This window comes from Phyllostomus discolor, chromosome 5 (assembly GCF_004126475.2).
Source record: "Phyllostomus discolor isolate MPI-MPIP mPhyDis1 chromosome 5, mPhyDis1.pri.v3, whole genome shotgun sequence".
NCBI lineage: Eukaryota > Metazoa > Chordata > Mammalia > Chiroptera > Phyllostomidae > Phyllostomus > Phyllostomus discolor.
In genome coordinates this window covers 129,682,376-129,707,734 of record NC_040907.2, presented here as the reverse complement: position 1 = coordinate 129,707,734, position 25,359 = coordinate 129,682,376, and the positions used below count along the sequence as shown (strand labels likewise).

General features: G+C 35.5%; 1 protein-coding gene across 2 annotated transcripts in view; it reads right to left on the bottom strand.

The window, feature by feature from the left end:
* The window catches only part of CTNNA3 (catenin alpha 3), a 1,497,017-nt gene that overhangs the window by 272,435 nt on the left and 1,199,223 nt on the right, over positions 1-25,359 (bottom strand). For both annotated transcript variants that reach the window (XM_028513307.2, XM_036026898.1), the window contains exon 13: positions 15,606-15,757. In XM_028513307.2, coding sequence (XP_028369108.1) covers positions 15,606-15,757 — 152 coding nt within the window. The remainder of the gene's footprint in view (positions 1-15,605; positions 15,758-25,359) is intronic.

The following is a 25,359-nucleotide window of genomic DNA, read 5'->3' as shown; positions in this document are numbered from 1 at the left end:
TGGTTCCAAACAAAAGCCTCACTTCTTTTCTATTATTATTGTCATTGTTATTAATATAATTATATTTATCACTCTTCCAAAGTCCCTTTTGGAGGGGTTTCCTATTCTAAGGAAGAGCAATTCCTAAAAATCACACTCAATAACTACATTTAGTGAGGCATAAGCAGTAACTTAGCATTTGATTGAAATTTTTGTCCTAATAATTAACTAAGTATTTTGTAAGGGATTGTTTGTTGTTTACCCAATCATGAATTCCTCCTTTCTTGCTTGCTAAAAGAACCTCAGTTTTCAAATATTAGGCAGCTTGAGTAGGATGGTTGTAGTGGGTGAGGTAGAGCATTACACCTCCACCCAAAACCTACTGAATGAATCTTGAATACTCTGTGTCAAGCCTAGTAATTCTGTTTTTCTGACCATTTGGGAAGGTCATGTCTCTTTGACATAGCATAAAACTCTTAAGAATCTAGATTCTTTTTATTGTTCCTGTCTTCTTCCACCTGTACACAAAGATTCAGGCATCCAGACCTAATTGTGATTTTCTAAACATGCCTTCATTCTTACAAATGTCCTAAACCACAATTCCAACTACAAAATTCCTACTCATTTATCAAAGTCCAACTCCAATCAACAAATCTTTGCGTAATTTTTGCTACAGCAGAATTAAAATCTCTATATTTCCAGTGATGATTCTATATGCTCCATTATAGCACTAGTCAACAATAAATTCCTATCATTTGCTTCTGTATCTACTCCATGAGAATCTCGGGTACTTAAGAACAAAGTTCGTGCCTCACATATTTGTGTTCTGAAATCTAGAACAGTGCTTGAAAGATAATACTCAAATATTTTTCTGAAATATTTTTCAAGTAGTTGACTGAGCAGACTGTGTTACAGAAAATTATCCCTTAATATGATGCTTCCTTAATGCTGCCCTATCCAGTTGATGATAATTCCATATTCTACATACACTTCTCAATTTTTTTTTATTTTGTACTTTCTAGATATTACTATTTCAAAGGGATTTTTAGAGAATGGTATCTAAACATCTTAAGATACCTTTAGCTTAACATCTTAGGCCATGGATACATTTATAAAAGACATTAAAATGTAGCAATTTAAAATTCTGTTAACTAGATAATTTAATTAATGAGAACTCCTAAAAATTTGTTATTAAACAAATGATTACATGCAATAGCTTAAGAATATTTCCACTGTTTTATTGTATATTTAATAAGCAGAAGATTGTTTAAATTATGGTTACAAAGTTAATCAGTACAAAATGTTAATGATGGTGATGATGACAATGATAATAAAATTATTACAATAAGTAGAGCACATTGTATTTTTCAAAGATGGGTAAGACATTATTTCCCATGCTGTAGGGTTATTTTGATCTTTATACTCCTTCCATTGAAAGTGGGGTTTATGTCCTCTCTCTTCAATCAGGGAGTCTTTTAACTGGTTTGTAACCAATAGGTATGGCAAAAATGACAGTGCATAATTTCAGATATTAAGTGAGAAAAGGAAACACTTTTTTGTGTGTGCCTATTAACTGCAACACTTGGTCTTGGATTCCTAAAATGCCATGCAAAGGGTTCAGCAATCCAGTAAAAGGCTGTCATGCTGTGAGAAAACCACACCATAGGAGAGGCTAAATGTAGTTCCTTAGTTATTCAGGTCTCAGTCCAGATACCAGACATGTGAATGAACAAACTTACATCCTTTCAAAATTCCATAGCAGCTGTTAGTATATGAAATGGGTTGTTGTTTTATGCCAGTAAATGTAAGCTAATTTTTTGCAAAGCACTCATAACTGGAATATAGAGTGTGACAAGTAATGGTTAGGAGTTCAACAATCCCATTTCTTTTTAGATGTAAAGGAAGAAGACGTTTACCAGCTCTTTTGCAGTTTATTTGGGTCCCCTCTAACTGTTAGCCAAGGGGATACACAGGGAAGTATGCCAAACTGAGCATACTTCAACCATCTCTTCTTCAACCATATCTTCCATTTCTGCAGTGATAATGGAGGCTAGTTAAAAAGATGGCAGTATCAAAAGATTAGAGATTTCTGAATCACTGAGTCATCATTACTTAACAGAGACCTATCCAGGAAAACTAGCTAGCATCAGACTAATGAATGAATGATAAATAAACCACCTTTGAGCTGCTGGGATTTGGCGAGTTGTGTTATAACAGGTAGTACCTGTTACTCTAATTGATATACATAACAACCCCATTGTACCTGTGTTACTACATTGTAGTTACCAATAAAAAATTCATTAAACACTTGCAATGTGCTAGAAAGTTTGCACAATGCTATACATGGGTCATCAAAATTCAGATTGACCATATTACTTTTCAGGTATGTTTATTTTCCCTATTTTATAAATGCAAACCCCAAATGGAAAGAGGACTTAATATACTTAGGGTTACAAAAATATTGCAAAAAAAAAAAAGGAATTTCCTTGAAGATGGAGCATTATGAAACAAACTTAAAATAAGGTTGTCTTCCAAGACTTAAATTAGCACATCCATTGAAAGAGGTCAGCCATCTGTAAGTGTATTGTTGATGTACATTTTTGTTAAATACATGCTTTGAATTTATTCCAAAACCACTAATTTTAGTAATAATAGATTAAATGGAAAAGTCCCTGGATTTGTTTATATATTTTTAGTAAACAGATCACTATGGACTGGTTAAAATATATTTTACAGCCAGTTTTAAGGGTTAGAAATAATTTTTGTTATGGCATCTTTCTATATTTTATGACTTTATGTAAATTTCTGATTTCTGTTCCGAATACTGCACTATAAGACATAATTTAATCATTAAATTTGAGGGTAATTTTGTTATTTTTCAGAGCATATAATACCAAGGGACTGATAATGGGAGCTAACATACATAAAATACACTTCAGTGCATTCCAGAAACTCCATCCTCGAGGATATTTTTTTTCTTCTACAACCGTAAAACTCATGCATACACTCAAGAAGTCTCATCAGGGCTGTTCTACAAGTGTCATCACCTTTAAAGAGGAATCTTGTCACCTGCACAGGTAAAATGGAGGACTTTTAAAGATAATTACATACATCTAACTTTATTGAAACTTATACTGAGACAAATAGCATCAGTACATATGAGACAAATGGCATCAGTACAGACTTGCATGTGCGTTTGTAATCATATTATTGACCACAAAGGACAATACTTAATAGAAAGCCTCACTACGTTCAAAGCCATCTTAAACCAAATATCAACTAAATTCTAATTCTATGTGAAAGCATTCTTCAGGTTAATTTTCTATTGTCTATCACATTTTGTAATATAAAGTATAGCAAGTCACATTTTTCTTGCCCTTAATTCTTTGAGGTCCAGTGATTATGCTTCAAACAAATCTGAAATTTGGCAACAAGATCAATCAAAACCAATCACTATTTAATTGAAGAAAGCCTAAAATCTGGTTTTATTTTAAAAATCCTTTTTTTTACATAGCATACATTCTCATATGGAGAGATAGAAAATAGACAAATAAACAGGTACATAGTGCATCATTTGTCATGAAAAACATTGTGTAAACATGAACTTGTATGACAAGATGGAGGACAACTGAAAAGAGAGATGCTATTTTATATATCATCATATATAGGATCTATGCAGGATGTTATGTAAGGCAATGATAGATCCAATTAAATATGTCTGCTGCACAAATTCTTGGAGAAAGCATATATAAGTGGAAAGATGCCAAGGTGTAGGCATGACTGGGGAACTGGAGGAACATCAAGGAGAGCTGTGTGTCTGAATTTGAAAGAACAAGGTACAGAGTTGTAGGGCACATATTCAACAAATTGTCCCAGAATTGATTCTTGGGATTTATATGTTTATAACTGGTCCATCAACAAAGTCAGTGAAGTAGACACATCCAGCTTTGTAAAAACATTGGGCTGTTTCTTTCTCCTGAGCTAGAGGATGATGTCCTGAACTAGGTGCCCAAGACCCAGGATCTCATCCTGTGACTTCTCTCCCTGTCCCTGTGTGACCTCAGGTGCATCACCTCACTCACAGGGCTTTTACTATCATTCTCCAGAATAGTTCTCTCTTTGAAACACCATCATGTTCTTTACAGGTACTGGAAATACAAAATTATCCATATCTCTCCTTTTAGTTACAGCAGCCTCTTTTCTAAAAGTCATTTCAGAAGTAGGGTTTTTCAAATATTTTTTCTCTAGAAGACATATTTAACTTTCTAAAAGTTACTTTTGAAATGTAGGCAAATACCCAAACAACTTATTTGAGGTATATGATAAGTGCACAGTAAGAATTTTAGGGATAAAAATAAAATAAAAAGTAATAACTTATTAGATTTAATACTCAATACAAATTTACTAATTTATTTAATTACTAATACAAGTCTATTATAATAATTGATATAAATTATTTAATAATGACCTTAGCAGAAACAAACAAAAAAATCCCTTAAGATTCCACAGCTAAACATCTTCCCCATATTGTTCTTCTGTTCATAAGACTAGCCATTTCCCCTGAAGGTGTTTTCAATGAGAGATGCTTGGTGTCTTATACTCAGCTACTTTTTGAGACAAAGTCTCTGAGCAACACTATGCAGAGTTCTCCAAGTGCAGGACTAGTCTGCATCAAAGCTCTTTTGACCATAGACTCTCCAGCCAGTCCAGTGGCTTTGACCCTTCGGTGAAAAAGCACATCCCAGAATGACTTCAAGCTGAACATTTTTTTTCACAGCATGATCAACAGAGATCACTGACTAGAGCTGCTTTGTCACTCAACCAACATTTTTGTCAATGAACACTCTTTTTTACTCTAGTTACCTCTGTTCTCTTAGTCTAAAGTCTCTTCAAATGGTGTACATGTGAGGAAGACTATTCAGTGCACTCAGAGCATAACATTTCAGCACTTGCTGACCAATGCTAGAAGACAGTTCTGCTTTTCCTTACCTTATACTATGGTTTCACAGAAAACAGCAAGAGCCCAAAGTGTCCCAGGTTCGATTCCCAGCCAGGGTACATTTCTGGGTTGCAGGCCATAACCCCCAGCAACCACACATTGATGTTTCTCTCTCTCTCTCTATCTCCCTCCCTTCCCTCTCTAAAAATAAATAAATAAAATCTTAAAAAAAAAAAAAAAAAAAAAAAAAAACAGCAAGAGCCTCACTATGGAATTATTCCCACTAAGGTTTGATTTCTATTTGCGTGTAAAGCTAAGGGTACTTTCTTCTGGGTCTTTTATTAAGCTCCCTTAAAAAGCCCACTGGTAACTGGCTTCCCTACAAACTGGTTGTGACAGTATAAAGGGGTCATATCACCTCAAAAACAATACAAAACAAAACAAAAACAGTATTTCAACTAAGAGTCCCTGGCAAAAGTCTTGTGACAGAGAACAGTAGAATGACTAAGATGAATTCAGAAAAGCTGCTTAAATGAAAAGGAGTAGTCTTTGTATGTTTAATAAATTTGAAACAGTGACTGAATAGATTCTCCACAGTCAACAAATGGTCTGCAAAGCGAGGAGAGAGGAAGCTACCATTTGACAGCAGTTAGTCCTATGGAGAAAGCGTTCCCTGTGGTTGGCAAAACAAGTTTGGTGAGGAACTGTGATCATTTGTGGCTGGGCACTGCAGGAAGTCAACCAGTGGTAGAGGTGATGCATTATGGGCCTCCACCAGTACTCTCAAGGCTCTGAGACTAGAGTGAACATAATTCATCATCCAAATTGGATACTTTTGAGAGTGAAAGGGAGTATAATCTAAATTTACCCTAAGGAAACCAAGGTAGACATACTCACCCTAGTTCACTATATGTTAAACTCACTTAGCAAATACTTATTTTATTTTATTTTTTAAAATACTATTTATTTGTTTTTAGAGAGAGGGGATGGGAGAAAAAGAGGGAGAGAAACATCAATGTGTGATTGCCTCTCATGTGCCCCCTACTGGGGACCTGGGCTGCAACCCATACATGTGCCCTTTGAACTAGGGACCGTTTGGTTCACAGATCTGCCCTCAGTCCACTGAGCTACACCAGCCAGAGCACAAATACTTATTTTATAAAAACTCAGTTATAAACCAATAATCTTTGGACAAACTGTTATTTCTATATCATATGGAAAAGAAAAAGTAAAATGGTTGAATAAATTTGATGAATTTCAACATCATATAAGCCTCGAAAACAGAATTTTAGCAAGTATGATAATCAAAGGCTAGGCTAAAAATGAATTTTTCCTGTTGAATGAGTGATGCAAAATACCAAGGAGAATGTAAACAGTTTCTTGGAAACTTTGGAACAGGATGAGTCCTAGTAACTAAAGGACTTTATTTGCAAAGTAGCAGGGCATACACATATTTGCAAAGAAAGAAGCACAGATAGTTTGAAATACAAAAGGAGTTAGAAAATTAGAGCACCTAATAAATGGAAGCCCTCAGGTTTGAAAGGATGGTGAAAAAAGGAGCCTGGAACCTCAGACTAGGAGTAGGAAGAATTAGCAAAGAACTTGAAAGAAAAAACTATTTTAATATTCAAGTAATTTGAACAATCGGATTTATAAAGGGAAGCTAATAAAGAGAACCACTGAATCCTTGGAAAAGCCATTCAAGTGTTTGGTAAAGAGTCGAAACAGAATATCTAAGACAAGGGTCAGGAAACATTTTCTGGGATAAATCAGACAGTGAATGTTTTAGGCATTGCGAGCCATTCGGTCTCTGGCCTTTACTGTGCCCTGAGACTATAGCACAAGAAGACATATGTGCATATGAATGTGGCTATATTCCAAAAGGTAGAATCTCATATAATTAAATTTGTCAGAAAATATTCTTCTTACAATCTTTTCAACCATTTAAAAAATTTAAAACCATTCTTCACCTGTAGGCCACACAAAAGAGAGAGTAGATCAAATTTGGCCTACAGGTCATAAGTGGACTTCATCTAAGATAATACACAGTGATTCACAAAAATGAGAACTAAAAATCAACAAAGAGGTCCCAACATTAGAAATATTGGGCAAGCAGCCAGTAATAAAGAAGAAAGGTGTTAATTTTATAATATTCTAAATGTCAACATTTTCAGTAACCTGTGAGCACCTTTCTAGTTAGTTTTAATGAATACAGTTTGGTAGGACTTTATCTGATTAAAATTACTTATTTTTTAAGGTGTTGGCTGCTGGGTAAAACATTCTTTAAAACCAACTTTATCAACATAATTAGAATGCAATTTCGGGTGCAGTTTGATGGTTTCTACAAACGTGTACACCCATGTAACCACCTTGTATTATCAGTTTACATAGAAGAGTTTGCTGGATATTTGTTTGGAACAGCATTATATCTATAAATCAATTTGGGAATAATTGACAGCTTAATAATATTGAGTCTCTCAGTCCAAGAATACAACAAATCTCTCCAAATATTTGTCTGACTAATATTTCCTAATAATGTTTTACAATTTTCAGAGAAAAGATCTGGTCTACATTTGTTAAATTTATTTTGTATAAACTTGTATGCTAAGTTTATTTTGTTATTTTTCATACCATGACATATTGCATTTTAACATAAACTCATTTATTATTTATTTTTATTGATTGATTTTAGAGAGAGAGGAAGGGAGAGAGATAGATGCAGAGTGTGTCAGAGAAACAGAGACGGGGGCGGGGGGAGAGAGAGAGAGAGAGAGAGAGAGAGAGAGACATCTATTTTTTGTTCTACTTACTTATGTCGCTTCTTGTGTGTGCCTTGACCGGGGATGGAACCCACAACCTTGGCATATCAGTATGACATTCTAACCAACTGAGCTACTTGGCAAGAGCTTGATATATTGTAATTGTAATAGGTATGTTTTCTAATTATTACTTGCTACTATACAGATATATGTATACTTCAAGTTTCATTGTATTTCTCTACTGTATGTTTTTATTATATTAGTTTTGTCCTTAGCTCTATTTTCCTTATTTCTATTATAAAATCTGTTTTTATATATTGACCTTATATTCTCTGATTTTGCTAAATTTATCAGTTTTATGAGGACAGGTTTGATGTTGTAAATATTTTTTTTAGGATTTTCAATGTAGTTGATCTTATGATTTGAAAATAGAGACAGTTTTACTTTTTCTACTTGTGTTTCTTTATTTACTATACTGGTTAGAACATCCACAACATTCCATTGTAATGGAGTGTGGTCATTCTCATTCTGATCCTAATTTTAGGGGCAATGTCTTATCCTTTATTTTTAAGTTCAATGGTGGCTGAAAATTGTAATTCAATAGTATGTTTTCATTTCCCCCTACAGTGAAGAAGCTAACAATATCATGTGAAGTAACAGTATCAATGGCAACACATACAACAGTCTAGAATGTATATCTTTTGACTTAACACAATATTGCTTTTTACTAGCTCTTCATTTCTGAACTTAATTCCACAGAATTCTAACTGTACAAGGTACACACTAATTCTACACTAGTTAGTGATTGACACCATCAGAGGCTCTTCCTCTAGTAGTTTGACTGGAAAGTTTTAAACGGACAAACAGCACCTCGGTGCAGAACAAAAGGATTTTTTACAGTCATAAGGAAAAGAAATTACGGAAGATACTGAAAGAATTTCAGAGAAATTATGGCCATCCACATAATCTAACTTAAGAAAATTGCATATAATTCCAGTAAAGGCCATAAGTCTATCTATTTCTGTAGGGAGAGTAGAGTCAGACACAAAAATATTTTCCAGTGATGTAAGCAGAAGTTTTATATTGAACTATATTCCAATTCTAGCAACCCTGTAAATGACTAATGTAAAATTTATGTAAAATGGACCATGAGAGAAATTTTCATTATTTTCCCATTTTTTCAAAAATTAATTTCCATCCAATGAGATATCCAAAATATTTTGCCATTCCCTGAAATATAAAGTCAGAAAGCTAACAGAAAAGCTAAATTCAATGATGGTCCTGAAAATCTGCACATTTGGTGTCAGACAGTGTCTCTATTATTTTCTATGTGCTTTTGTTAAGTCACATATGAAAATTCACAAACAAAATATGCCAAGTCTACATTCTGAATGATACCTCTTGCAGGATGAATTTTTGCTGATTCTTGTTCTCTCTTTGAGGGTATTTTACTGCTGGACACCCATTTATACTCTCAAAATCCAAGTATTTGTTCCTTTTCAAATTTCCTCTATTTCTGGCTGAGTGCCTTTTACCAAAAAAAGATGAGCCACTGAGAGTCTTTCTTGTATGTTTCAAGAGGTCAATACAAAGAAAATGCATAATTTTAATATTAGCTTAATGTAATATGTGTGCAAAAGCATAATTTGCATTAAATAATCTACAATTCAGATACTCAGTGTTAACAAAGGTAGGCCTCCTCTTACATAAACAATATATTGAGAAAAAAACATAATTCTTTGTTTAAATTCTCACTCTTCAAGTTATTCTTCCGGCTTTGACTTCATGTTTCTCCATAAGCATCTAGCTACAGTTTCTATGGTTAACATTGTTCAAGATACAGTACAGGCAAAATAATAGGCAGCTTCAGTGAGTATAATTGTACACATGCAATGGTAATGGAAACAGTAGCTATCTCCTTATAAGAGACTACTATTTACTAAGTACTAAGTAAATTTCTATTAGCTCATTTCATCAGCATAATAATCTTTTTTAATTGACTGATTTGAGAAAGAGAGAGAGAGAAATTTTGATTTGCTATTCCACTTATTTATGCATTTGTTGGTTGCTTCTAGTATGTGTCCTGATGGGGGACTTAACCCACAACCTTTTTTTTTTTTTTGTATTGGGACAATGCTCTAACCAACTGAGCTAATCTTCCAGGACCAACATAATAATCTTTTAAAGTAGTTTAATTTTATTTTTTTAAAGATTTTATTTATTTATTTTCAGAGAGGGGGAAGGGAGGGAGGGCGAGAGGGAGAGAAACATTGATCAATTGCTTCTCACATGAGCCCAAATAGGGAGGGACCTGGCCCACAACAGAGGCATGTGCCCCAACTGGGAACTAAACCAGCAATCTTTCCATTTGCTGAATGACACCCAAACCACTGAGCTACACCAAGTTTATTTTTCAAAGGTGGAAACAGGTTCAGTAAGATATGTTACTTGCTTTAGTGTTAACCATTATATTATGTGGACTCCTAATAACTGTAAAATTTATATGTAGATATGAAATATCACATAAATAAAAATATTTAATATTCCCTACTCTACAACCTCATTTTCCACACACTGAATCCAGTGGAGAATAGTAATACTAAATGTCAAAGTATTTATCTTAGAACTTTTTAAAGTATTTTTATTCATTATGTTATTACAGTTTTCCCAATTTTTCCCCCTTTATACCCTTTACCCTGCACCCCCAACCCTCCAGCATTCCCCTCCTCCTTGGGTTCATGTCCATGGGTTGTACATATAAGTTCTTTGAGTTCTCTGTTTTCTATACCATTTTTGACTTCTCCCCATCTATTTAGTGCCTACCAGTTGTGCTGCTTCTTCCTTGTACCATTTCCCCTCATTCCTCCCTTTCCCTCCCACACTGAAATCCCTCCATGTGATGTCCATTTCTCTGATTCTGTTCCTGTTCTAGTTATTTGCTTAGTTTTTTGTTTTAATTGTTTTTCTTTATTTTGGGTTCACTTGTTGATAGTTGTGAGTTGTCATTTTATTGTTCATATTTTTAATCTTCTTTTTCTTAGGTAAGTCTCTTTAACATTTCATATAATAATGGCTTCGTGATGATGAATTCCTTTAACTTGACCTATCTGGGAAGCACTTTATCTGCCCTTCTGTTCTAAATGAAAGCTTTGCTGGATAGACTAATCTTGGATGTAGGACCTTGCCTTTCATGACTTCAAATACTTCTTTCCAGTCCCTTCTTGCCTGCAAGATTTGTTTTGAGAAATCAGCTTATAGTGTAATGGGAACTACTTTGTAAGTAACTGTCTTCTTTTCTCTTGCTGGTTTTAGGATTCTCTCTTTATCTTTGATCTTGGGTAACTTAATGATGATGTGCCTTAGTGTGTTCCTCTTTGGTTCCAACTACTTTGGGACTCAGAGCTTCCTGGACTTCCTGGAAGTCTATTTCCTTTGACAAATTGGGGAAGTTTTCTTTCATTATTTGCTCAAATAAGTTTTCAATTTCTTGCTGTTCATCTCCTTCTGGCATCCCTATAATTAGGACATTGGAATGTTGCAGGCTGTCCCAGAGGTTCGTAAGTCTCTCTTCACTTTTTGAATTCTTGTTTCTTCATTCTGTTCTGGTTGAATGTTTATTTTTCCCTTTTGTTCCAAATCGTTGCTTTGAGTCCTGGTTTCCTTCCTGTCACTGTTGGTTCCCTGAATATTTTGCTTTATTTCATTTTGGGTATCTTTCATTTGTTTTTTTCATTTTTCAACCAAGCTCAATCAGTTCTGGAGCATTTTGATTGTCAGGGCTTTACATTCTCCATCAGATAGGTTGGCTATCTCCTCATTGCTTAGCTCTTTTTTGGAAGTTTTGCTCTGTTCTTTCATTTGTGCCATATTTCTTTGTCTCGGCACACCTGTTAAGTTGTAAGAGGGCAGGGCCTTAGGTAGTCATGCAGGCAGGGCAACCCTCTTTCTGCACTGTGGAACTGTCTATAGGGGAGGGGCCAGAGAGGGAACAATGCAGCTCCCCTGCTTGGCTCTAGCCCACTTTTCAACGAACTCATGTGAGACTGGGAGTTTCTCCTACTGTGGCAACTGCCATAGTCCACAGTCAGCTCTGAGTCCCAGTTCAGCTCAGTTTCCCATTCAGTCGGCTCTGCCCATGTAGTCCGCCACCTGACCACGGGTTCTTACTGGTCTGGTTGTTCTGGTTGACAACTGTTTAATTCCTTGGTTGTCAGAGTTCCATGTAGTTTGATTTTCTGGCATTTCTAGTTGTTTATTGATTTTAGATTGGTTGTTATCCTCCTTTTGGTTGTACGAGGAAGTGAAGGGTTTCTACCTATGCCTCCATCTTGGCTGGAACTTCCAAGAACTTTTATCTTAGAACTATATCTTAGAACTTTTAAAAAATAACTTGAATAATTGCTAAAATAGCTATTCAACTAAATAAATATCAAAGGCAGATATAATCACATTTTATAACATTTCCTATAAAATATCAGGCTCTGATTATAAGTGTTTCATTGTCTCAAGGGCACTGAAGAGCATTCATGAAAATTCTGACATGGGATAGGATTTTGCAACACTCACAAACGTCTTCAAGATTATAGCCTACCCTTCCCTGAACTTGCACAATTATAAATATATTACCTTAATGTTGACACTCCTCAGATATACTCCTCAAATGCTTTTCCTTTCTAAGGTAAGGATACTGGTCAGTATTAAGTCTGGTCTTAAAAAGAGATGGTTATACTGGATCAATTTTATCTTCTATGATAAAGAGCCAGTCCTCAAAGGGGGGAAAAAGTAATTTTTAAAAAATATACTTTATTGATTATGCTGTTACAGTTGTCCCATTCCACTCCCCTTTATTATCCTCTGCCCTACATTCCATCTCCCACTTGCATCCCTCCCTAGTTCATGTCCATGGGTTGTACACCTGAGTTAGACTTCTATTCTCATCCTCTAATCCAGTTAGCAATTATATAGAGTTGTATGAGTTATCCTTCACTGAATTCCTGCAGAATTTCTGTTGAAGTTCCCTTAGAAGCTGCCTTTCCAACCATCACTCCAGTGTGTAATGCACACCCATGTTTTTGGCACAAACTTTCAGGAAAAAAATATTTTAATTTTTTAATTCAATTTTGTATTTATTTGTATTTAGAAGTAAAAACCAATTATTGTATCCCAGGGTATTATTTTACATGCAAATATTGTAATTGTTTTCTAAAGTTACACTTTTAATGCATAAGCATAAATAAAAGAATTAAAAACATTTATATAGCTATGGAATTAGAACCACACATGTATAATGCATATCCTTATTTTTCCCTCAAAAACTTAGGTGAAATATTGTACATTATGCATGGCAAAATATGGTACTTAGGGATATGATCTCAGCTAGACTGAACATGAGATTCTAAGTTCTCTTAATATTAATGCCCTTAACTGGAGCTATCTAGCAGAGATCCCAGTCAGATGAAGGGCTAGCGTAGCATAATATTTTTATTGGTAATCTAGATGAAAGAACTGAAATTACAATCTCATGTTTCTAACTGATGCTAATTTAGGTATGTTCAATAATCAAATTCAATAGTAACTTGATAAATTATATATGAATCGTTTAGAAATACAATGAAGTTTAATTGGATTACAATTTAGGACCAAGAACAAACACATCAATTCAAAATGGATAAGAAATATACCTGCAAAAAAAAGGGGATAATATAGAAATAAAAGAAGAAAGTCATTGTCTACCCCATAGTCATGGTGTTTAAGAGGGGAAAGCAGGCTAACAGCAGCTGACCGTATTAACAGCAGTGACTTAAAGAACAAGTGTTCCCCTTTACTGAACAGGTCCTAATAAGATTTCACTTTTTGATAGTTTCATTTGAGAAGTTTATTGAAAAATTAAGTAAGAACTGGCGAAGAAAACAAATACTAAGTTATTCCTATGAGGAAGTGCTAAAAGAAATGGAAATATTTACCTTTAAAAAGAGATGACTACAAAGAAAAATCATTGTCCTCTAAGGCTACTAATAATTTCAACAAATTGGTCGTCTGCCCTACAGAGGACTCCTGAATATAAGGGATATATAGAAATAATGGTGAAATAATGTGATACACTACAAGTAAGCCATTTTGATAATAAGGAAATTTTAAAATAATGAAACATCCAAATGGGAAATATTTATAAAACATTATTCTGTATTCCTTTTTTTTTTTCAGGAAAAAAATGCATTCCTGACACTGCTTCACTTATGCTATTTCATTTCTCAGATATCCACACAGGTGGATATGTAGGGGGTTCTTTTTCACACTTTCAGTGTATCTGTTCTAGTTCTTCCTATTCTTCCAACCTTGGGTTATTACTAGTCCACTGGTGCATACAGGTAAGACATAGAGACCTTTGTTAGAAGAATGTAGTTGGTAAAGGAACTTTGCAGTTTGGATACAGCACTGGTACAGGGCCACACTTTCCAATCACATATGAACAAATACTTGGAGGCTGCTCACAAATACATATCCTGAGGTTTCTCTCTTCTATTTATAATTGGCTTGATTTCAGGTTTTCTCAAGCTCTGAAGCACTAGATCCTATATCTGGATATCTCTACTTTTTCTCTACCATTTTTCTTTAAGCCTGCCAGTCTCCTTGACTTTTGTTGACCCCTTTCCTTATGAAGTCCTTAAATGACTCCATTTTTATGGACTGCAAAATGTAACCTAACTATGACATTCAGGCCCACTGGATGCTATTGATGCTCCTCCTGTATCTCCACAGCACTTCTAGTTCCATCTTGTAGTCTTAAGAACAACCAAATCCAGAGGCTTTCAAACTTAACTCTACTCATAATTAATTTCACTCTCAAGTGCTGCTAAATCTTCTTATTGCAAGCATCTGCCACCCTGCCTGAAGGCTGTATATTTTGGCCACAAGGGCTTGATTGGCTGAGGCAGGAGGCTCTGGTAACACCTCTGAAGAGGGGTAGCCTTTAATCAAGAATGAGCAGGTAGATAAATTGGATTTTGTGAGATAATTCTAAGGAGTGCTCTACAGTACACCCCCACCCAAGTTTCCCAGCAGTATCAAGCCCCAGTTGCCCACAGCGACTCACAAATACACGTTACAGTTTCCTTTTCTTTCCTACCTCATGTTTTCTGTCTCACTTGTCCCTAAGTAGACTAATGGTAACACATATCTTTACCACAGTGTCTACTTCCAGGTAAACCTATGCTAAGATAAGGTATCTCCGTATAATTAGCTATATATTTTTCAAAGAGCATCCATTATTTTCTAAATAACATTGGAACAAGAGTGCACATTAACATTTGAGTGAAAACAAATAATCCTGGTCTCTGTTTATGAGCTGTGCCCTCAACCAGTGGTTCATCTTTGGGAAGCAAACTTACCCTTGGGAAGATGACACATATTCCCCCACAGAGACCACTCCTAGATTGAGGCAGTTGTTCCTGGCAGCTGAAAGTGACATTTGTTACCAAACACTGTGATTCTCTGATCTAGTAAGAGGAAGAATGTCCATGGAAATAACTTGTTGTAAAAACCTTTCCCTACCAATTTCAGTACAGTGATCAGAAAGATCCTTTACTTTCTTTCCAAGAAGAGAAAGCAAATTACTTTATGTATTTTTCTTTGGCTCCTGATCACGCTATGTGACAGCTCAACAAATTCTGTATACAACGAATCTTATCATTTCTGCACACAGCACAGTTAAAGGTGCTCATTTGCATAAGTTATAACCAAATACACAAGTAAAAGTATTGTTTGTGACAGTAGATCTGACTTTGGGGATGCATATGAATTTCTAAATTTCTAATGGATTTCAACATTGACATTATGGCATAGAAATAAAACATTTCTTGTAACCATTCCAGGCATTCCAGATGGTAAAGAATGTCACAAGAATTCAATGGAAGGTAAAGCACACTTACCCGAATCATCATGACTGAACATCTGATATCATGAATTGTATCATAGATCTTCTTTGAGATGTCCACAAATTGATTATCGTCAAACACATTCAAAGAGTTTTTATTTAGGGCTTCCAAGGCGACATTCACTTGTGTCACAAACTCAGGAATTGCTGTTAAAATTGGTTAAGAAAGAGAAGATTGTTCTGTTTATATTTTCTGATTTCTGGACTTTCCAGGAAATTGAGAGTCATATTTTAAACAAGTATTTGATTAATAGAATTTTAAATATGTTTTTAATGTAGAGAGACAAAACATTCTGGCAGAATAATCTTTAATCTTTGAAAAGTAAAAAGAATGACAACAGAGACATTTTTATGGGAATATTTTAAAAGATTATATTTCTCATTGATATCATTTTTGTTTTCAGCCACACCTGGGACCATATAATAATTTCTTATCCTATCCAATATGAGCCCCAAGAAATTCCAAGAAGAACTGATGTGGATAACAGTTGAAATTGTAAATATAAACATATTTAAAGAAACATATCATGGGAGTTGCTAAATAAAAGAAAATTTAATTAAAGGTACTAATTATGTATCATAAAAATAAAAATGCTATAAACTTTCTCTGGTTAAATACTTTCTCTATTAAAATATAATCAAATAAATTATTAATTTTATATGCATAATGTTTCTAAAATAACACAACATTGGATGAGTGTAGGGATGCATACATCAGCAAGGCCAATCTACAACTGTCCTTTTAAATTAGGATTTCAAAACAGTCTCAATTTAAAAATCTTTTCCAAGGTTACTTTTAAGGTTAATGATAGTAACATTCATTGACTCTCCACTAGATTTAATACACTTTTCTAAGTGCCCACTGTGATTAAATCTTAAAACAACCCAAGTATTAATCTGGGTTTAATAGTTGAACAACAAAAACACAGGGAACTCAATAATCCTGCCCAGGGCCATTCTGCAAATATATAGCACAGCAGAGATTAAACTCAGACAGTCAGAACACAGAGTCCACATTCAACTATTACACTATATCATAATATATTGAAGAAACCTTTGCCCCATGTGGAGATGGATAAAGACACATGAAAGTAGTAATTCTAAACTTGAAAGATAGAATTATTTTATCTGGTACAAAATATTAATAAATACTAATTTTTGGTCCAGAAGATGGTAGCGAGATAGACGGGAGCTGAACCCACTTGCTCATGAGCCCAACTGGGACACCTAGCTGATCTTTTGAAGAACAGAGTGACTAGCCAACAGAATTTAAGCTGATATGAAATTTGGAAGCCAAAGGTTGCAGGGGAAATTTAAAAACTTATGGCAAGGAAATTTTGTGGGCCGACAGGAGGTTCCCCCAGCCCTGACCAAGAGACCACAGCTGTCACAGCAGGTTTGGAAGACAACTGGGCCAGTCATTGTGACTTTGAAGCTCTCTCCCCTCCCAAAGTGGCAAATCACAGACAACCAGGAAAGACCTGGATCCTTAAAGTCGCTGTGGGGGTAAAGACAAAGTAAGAGACCCACAGCCGGCAATATACCTTGCCTGGAACTGAGGTCAGCAGCTGGGACAGTAACAGAAAAATTGGGGAGCTGGGTGACACCTGGCGATGGGAGAAGGGCCGCAACTGGCTGTGACCCACATATTCTCTAGACTGGTCAGAGAGTTGGTCTGTGTGGAAAGTGGGGTGTTGTTAGGGGTGGCTTGGCCTGCCACAAATAAGGTGAATTCACTCAGAAAAGACTCTCAGCTTCTGTGCAAGGGCCTCTTGTGCACAGTGGCTAGGCCAGAGAAGAAGGAGGAAGGGGAGCACAATTTGCTCCCATGAAGGGTGCCTCATGGACTGATCAAAGGAGGGCAGCAGGGGCTCAGAGAGGTAGCAGCACCCACAGAGACTTAATTCCATAGGGGAACTTAACCACTCTGAAGGGACATTGAGCATGGGCAGGCCCAGGCCAACAAACAGGCAGAAGGAGGGGTAAGATTTGGTCCCACTCTGTGCGCTTCAGGGATTAATCAAAGGGTTACCCATTGAGGTGGATTAGAGGCAGCAGCCTGGTGCATAAATGCAGTGGCAGTGTAGGGCACACTATGCTCTGAGGGTGTGGGCCTGAAACTGGTCACCCATGAATAGCCCAGACGGAGCCCCCATCCTCACAGAACCACAGGAAAGGGAAAACAAATTGGAACGCAGCCCCCACCCCCCACCTTCGCTTTCCTGCAGCAAGCAGGAAAAACAGCAAAACCAGCTTGGTAGGTTTAAAGTTAGCAGGAGGCTTTTTTTTCAAGTGTAAGACAAAAAGACCTGGAGCTATGAGAAGACCAAAGACAGATCCTGACTCCAACAGATGAGACAAATTTCGCTAGAACTTGCATTTTTTTTGTTATTTTTATTTTTTATTTTTTTATTTCTCTTCTCTCAATTTAGCTTTTTAAAAAAATTCTGTTTGTTTGTTTGATTTCATTGTTTGATTGGTTTTCTTTACTCTCCCTTTCATAGGGCAGTTTAATTTTACTTTTGTCACTTCACTTATATTCTAACACACTACTATTGATCTTTTACTTTTTATTCTTTTTATTCAGATTATATTTCTAATCATATTACTGTTATCCCAAATCCTACACAGCACTTTTTCCTGCTCTTAATGCATTTCACCATCTTCCTGAGCTTTATTACTGTTGTAGTTAACTTTATTCTTTCACACACTACGCCAAGTTTCTATCCCTTACTGTCACTATATCTCACCATCTAACCTCGCATAAGTGCTCTCCTTTCTAAAGTCAGCTCACATTCTTTTTTCCCTTCTAATAAGAGTCTTACCTGTTTTTCATCTTTTATAAAAAGTGCCTAGTTGGATGAAATATCACACTTATTGCTGTATTTCTCCAAAGGACCTACTATCTGTTCTCTACTTGTTAGTACTTTAAATCCCATAGAATAACCTCCCACCATCTTACTCCATTTTGCCTTTGCCTGCCCCTGATCACTTATAAGATAACATGGCAGTTGTGAGCACCAGTAAACCTGCTGGAGGGGAGAACCCATCAACAAAGGAGCTACCAACAGGTAAAGCCCAAGTAAAACAAGAAAACCCACACAAAGAGAAGACAGGACAACCCTAGAGCATCTAGACAAGGAGATCAAAAAGACTGCACCACTGAGTCCCACAGAATTCCTACCACAGAAGTTCACCCCACAAAGACAGCTGGCAAAGCGAAGCATCAGGAATCACAGAAACAAACAAAAACAGTTATCTAAAATGGGGAGACAAAGAAAGAACCCATAATCAAAAGGGATGAAAGACTCTTCAGTAAAAGAAATAAATGAAATGGAGGCAAGCAAACTATCAGATATAAAATTCAAAAGAAAGGTGATAGGATGCTCAAAGAACTCAGAGACAACTAAAAGAAACTGAATGGGAACTACAATAGTATAAAGAAGGAAACAGAAACTATAAACAAGAACCAGGAAGAAATGAAGAATACAAATTCTAAAATAAAAAATACAAGAGAAGAAATAACAAGCAGGCTGGATGAAGCACAGGGCCGAATGGGTGAGCTGGAAGACAAGGTACAAAGAAACACCCAGGTAGAGTAGCTGCACAAAAAAGACTCAAAAAATAAGAGGATAGCTTTAGGGAACTGCAAAATAACATGAAACACAACAACATTCAAATCATAAGAATACTAGAAGAAAAAGAAAAGGGGCAAGGATAGAAACCCTGTTTAAAAATTAATGACAGAAAACTCAAATCTGGAGAGGGGGAAATCCATACAAGTTCAGGAAGCTCAGGGGGTCCCAATCAAAATGAACCCAAAGAGGACTACTCCAAGACACATTATAATTAAAATACCAAGGTTTAAAGACAAAGAGAGAAGCTTAAAGGCAGCAAGGGAGAAACAGGAAGTAACATACAAGGGAGCCCCAATAAGGCTAGCAGCTGATTTCTCTGCAGAAACACTACAAGCCAGAAAGTAATGGCAAAAAATATTTCAAGTAATGAAAAGCAAAGGCCTGCAACTAAGACGAGTATACCTAGCAAGGCGCTCAATTAAAATGGAAGATGAAATAAGGAGTTTTGCAGACAAAAGTAGGCTAAAAGACTATACCTCCACCAAACCAGTACTGCATGATATACTAAAGGGATCACTTTAAGATCAGGGAAAAAAAGATGAGAGAGACAGGAACACAGGTACAAAGGGGGAGAAATGAATAAGTACCTATCAATAATAACCTTAAACCTAAATGGACTAAATGCCCCAATCAAAGATATACAATAGCTGAATGGATAAGAAAGCATGATCCACACATATGCTGCCTACAAGAGAACCACCTCAGAACAAAAGACCTGCACAGATTGAAAGTGAAGGGTTGGGAAAAAATATTTCAGGCAAATGGACATGAAAAAAATGCCAGGGTAGCAATACTCATATCCAACAAAATAGACTTCAAATCAAAAGCTATAAAAAGAGACACAGAAGGACACTTCATAATACTCAAGGGATGAATTTATCAAGGAGACATAAACATTATAAACATATATGCACCTAACATAGGAGAAACCAAATATATAAGGAAAATCTTGGAGGTTTTCAAGAAAGACATGGTCAGCAATACACTTATACATGGGGATTTTAACACCCCACTGTCAAAAATGGATAGGTTTTCCAAACAAAATATCAACAAAGATATTGAGGCATTGAACAATTCCCTAGATCAAATGCACTTAACTGATATGTATAGAACCTCTCATCCCAAAGATGCAAAATACACATTCTATTCAAATACACATAGAGTATTTTCAAAGATAGACCACATGATAGAACAAAAAACAAGTATCAACAAATTCAAGAAAACCGGAATCATATCAAGTATTTCTCAGACCACAGGGGCCTGAAACTAGAAACCAACCTCAAGGAAAATACTCAAAAATACCGAATTCACGGAGATTGAATAGCATGCTATTAAACAATGAATGGGTTAAAAATGAGATCAAAGAAGAAATAAAAAATTTCTTGAAACAAATAGAAATGAACTTACAACAGTCCAAAACTTATGGGACACAGCAAAGACAGTCCTGAAAGGGAAATTCATAGTAATACAGGCATACTTAAAGAAGATAGACACATTTCAATAAACAACTTCACCCTACATCTACAAGGATGGAAGGAACAACAACAAACAAAGCCCAGAGTGAATAGAAGGAAGGAAATAACCAAAATTAGAGCAGAATTAAATGACATAGAGAGTAAAAGTATAATCAAAAGAATCAATAAATCCAGGACCTGGTTCTTTGGAAAGATAAACAAAATTGACAAGCTTATAAGCAGATTAAAAAAAAAAAAAAAAAAAAAAAAAAACCACCAAAAAAAGAGAGAGGACCCAAATAAACAAAATCAGAAATGAAAGAGAAGAGATTACAACTGATACTACAAAAATACAAAGGATTGTAAGAAATTACTCTGAACAAATGTGCCAAGAAATTTGAAAACCAGGGTGAAATGGACACATTTCTAGAAAAATACAACCTTCTAAAACTGAAAAAAGAAGAAGCAGAAAGCTTGAACAGACCAATAACAGCTAGTGAAATTGAAGCAGTAATCAAAAACCTTGTGGCACACAAAACCCCTGGACTGAACAGTTTCACAGGAGAATTTTATAAAACATTTAAGGAAGAGCTAACCCCTATCCTTCTCAGACTATTCCAAAAAATCCAATATGAGGGAAGACTCCCAAACTCTTCTTTATGAAGCCAGCATCATCCTAATACCAAAATCAGATAAAGAAACAACGAAGAAGAAAAACCATACACAAATATCGCTGATGAACATAGACACTAAAATCCTCAACAAAACATTAGCAATCCACATCCAGTAATACATTAAAAAGATCATACACCATGATCAAGTGGGATTCATCCCAGAGATGCAAGGATGGTACAATATTTGCAAATCAATAAACATAATACATCACCTAAACAAAAGGAAAGATGAAAATCTCATGATCATATCAATAGATGCTGGAATAGCACTTGATAAAGTACAACACCCATTTACAATAAAAATGTTCAGCAGAGTAAGCGTAAACAGAGCATACCTCAACATAATAAAGACATTTAAGAAAAGCCTGCAGACAACAACATACTGAATGGACAAAAATTAAAAGCTTTCCCACTAAGACCATGAAGAAGACAAGGATATCTGCTTTTGCCACTTCTATTAAACATAATATTGGAAGTCCTAACCACAGCAATCAACAAGGAGAAATAGAAGGCATACATATTGGAAAGGAGGAAGTAAAATTGTCACTGTTTACAGAGGACATGATAGTGTACATAGAAAACCCAAAAGACTCCACCAAAAAACTACACAGCCTAATTAATGAATTAGGCAAAACAGTGAAATATAAGTCAATACTCAGAAATTGAAGGCATTTTTTGTACACCAACAAAATATCAGAAACGGAAATCAGAAAAAAACATCTCATTTGCTATAGCAACAGGAAAAATAAAATGCCTAGTACTAAACCTAATCAAGAAGGTAAAAGACCTATATTCAGAAAACATACAACACTGAACAAAGAAATTAAGAAAGACACAAACAAATAGAAACATATACTGTGCTCATGGATTAGAATAATTCACATAATCAAAATGTTCACATTACCCAAAGCAATTTATAGGTTCAATGCAATCCCTATTAAAATACCAATGGCATATTCCACAGATATAAAACAAACGTTTCAAAAACTTATGTGGAACCATAAAAAGTCCCAAATAGCTGCAGCAATTTTGAGAAAGAAGAACAAAGTAAGAGGGATCACAATCCCTGATATCAACCTATATTACAAGGTCAGAGTAGTCAAAACAGTCTTGAAATGACATAAGAACAGACACATAGATGAATGGAACAGAACAGAGAGCTCAGAAATAAACCCAAGTCTCTAAAGTCAATTAATATTTGACAAAGGGGGCAGAAGCATAAAATGGAGTAAAAATAGCCTCTTCAACAAATGGTGTTGGGAGATCTTCACAGCTACATGCAAAAAAAATGAAACTCGACCACCAACTTACACCATACACACACACAAAAAAAACTCAACGTGGATAAAAGACTTAAATATAAGTCACAGGACCATAAAAGTTCTAGAGGGGAACACAGGAAGGAAAATCTCAGATATTCCATGCAGCAATATTTTCACCACAAATTTGACTTCATCAAAATAAAAAGCTTCTGCATGGCTAAAAAGAACATCAGCAAAATGAAAAAGGAAGCAACTGTATGGAAAAATATATTTACAAATGATACCTTGGACAAGGGTTTGATCTCCAAAATATATAAAGAACTCACATGACTCCACTCCAGGAAGACAAACAACCCATTTAAAAAATGGGCAAAGGACCTGAACAGACACTTCTTCAAGGAGGACATACAGAAGGCCCAGAGATATATGAAAAGATGCTCAGCATCATTAGCCATCAGAAAGATGCAAATTAAAACCATGATGAGGTACCACTTCAAACATATCAGAATGACCATCATAACCAAATCAACAAACAACTGCCAGCAAGGCTGCAAAGGAAAGGGAACCCTAGCATACTGTTGGTGGGAATGCAGACTGGTGTACCTCCTCTGAAAAACAGTATATAATTGCCTCAGAAAACTAAAAATGGAATTGCCTTTTGACCCAGCAATTCCACTGCTGGGATTATACCCTAAGAATCCTGAAACACCAATTCAAAAGAACCTATGCACCCTAATGTTCATAGCAGCACAATTTACAATAGCCAAGTCCTGGAAGCAACCCAAGTGATCAACAGTAAATGAATGGATCAAAAAGCTATTGTATATTTACACAATTGAAATACAATGCAGTGGAAAGAAAGAAGGAGCTCCTACCCTTCGCAACACCATGGATGGATCTGGAGAGCATTATGCTAAGTGAAATAAGAAAGATGGTGAAAGACAAATACTATATGATCTTACCTATAAGCAGAACCTTATCAACAAAACAAAGAAGAAAGCAAAATATAAACAGAGGCATTGAAATAAAGAACTGACTGACAGTAACCAGAGGGGCAGGGGGAGAGGGATAATGGGGATACTAGGGCAAGTGTCATCAAGGAACATGTATAACAGACATTTGGACAAAGCCAAAGAGGGGTAGAATCAAGGGTGGGAGGTTGGAATGGGTGGGGGAAGTGGAGGTGAGAAAATGGAGACAGCTGTAGTTGGAAAACAATAAAGATTAAAATTAAAATTAAAAACAAATAAACATTATTTTTCTATATCCAAATCTATATTTGTATGTATGGTATATCGTCTCTGTTAATCCTACCTGCCATGTTCTTGATATGGGGAAACATTGGTGATATACATGGAATCTTATATATTTATTTAGTCCCCTCTTTTTCACCTACTAAAATGTATCATCTACATGCTACTTCTAGCCACTATACCCACTAGGAATATCCACTGTGCTCTTCTCCCATGTCCATTCCTTAGGCACACTGTCCAATCAAAATTAAATTTCTTAAATGAAATTTAAAATTCAGTTCCTCAATCACACCACATTTCAAGTGCTCAGTAGACATATGGCTATTGATTATTGTTTTGAGAGTGGAGATATGTGGTATTTCTATCATCACAGAAACTTCTATTAGATAATTCTACTCTATAGTGAGATTCCATCAAATAGTGTCTTTTGGTGCATGAGATAACAAAGCCAAGGAGGAAGCTAAATCACACCATTTTTCCTAGAAAAAGTAAAGGTAATTCCCAAATAGTATCTTTGACCTCGATCATTTTTCCTGAATTCCAGAATTGTATATCTAGCTGTTTATTGCAAAATTTTATCTGAATTTTTCATGACACTTTTCACCTAAACCTAAACACATTTTTGTTCTACCTGGAAAACCTGATTTTCTTCTACTATTTTCTATCTTGGTGCTCAGTCATCCATGAAAAAATCAAGGTATCTTCTTTGACGTCCTACCTTCTTCACCTTCTCTATTTCCAAAGTCCACTGAGTGCAATCTCCTCTATCATATAAATATCTTTATGTTCATTTCCAATTCTAGCCAACTTCCTGTAGCCATTATTGTCTCTTGCTTCAGTTCTCACCATAGTCTTTCTGCCTAAGTTCTCATCCTTTACTTATTTTGAAATATAACCTTATTAACAAAACCTACTCATCATTAGTGCAACACTATCTATCAGGAATAGATGCTTGATAAATTGTTTATGAATGAGTCATGTCATAACACTGTTTACAATTTTTTGCAATGGTTTCTTGAATTTTTTTCCTTCTTGTATTCCAGTGCTGAGCCTAGAGCATAGCAGATAATTGAATGAAATGGGTAACTGAACAAATGAATAAATAAATGAATATAATATAATATGTAAAAGCCAGACAAAAATGCATGTACAATGGAACCATTCATCTTGCATTTCAATGTGTTTTAGGTTTGGTTCACACTTGAGAATCTCCAAAAAAATATGTTTGTGTGGGCTTATGAGAATATTCAATATATTTAATGAGTTTATCTTTACTTTTTTTATAGTGTTGAGAGGGAAGGGAACTCTTAAGAAAACATGTCCAGTCATTTCACATTTCCTTCAGGTGTTAGAGGTGAACAGCCAATCCTTCACCAAAACTGCTGCTCCAAAGAATAGGACAAAGTGGCACCTAACCACTTTGACAACATCTATTAATCCTAAAAACATAGCTAAATACAAAGATGTG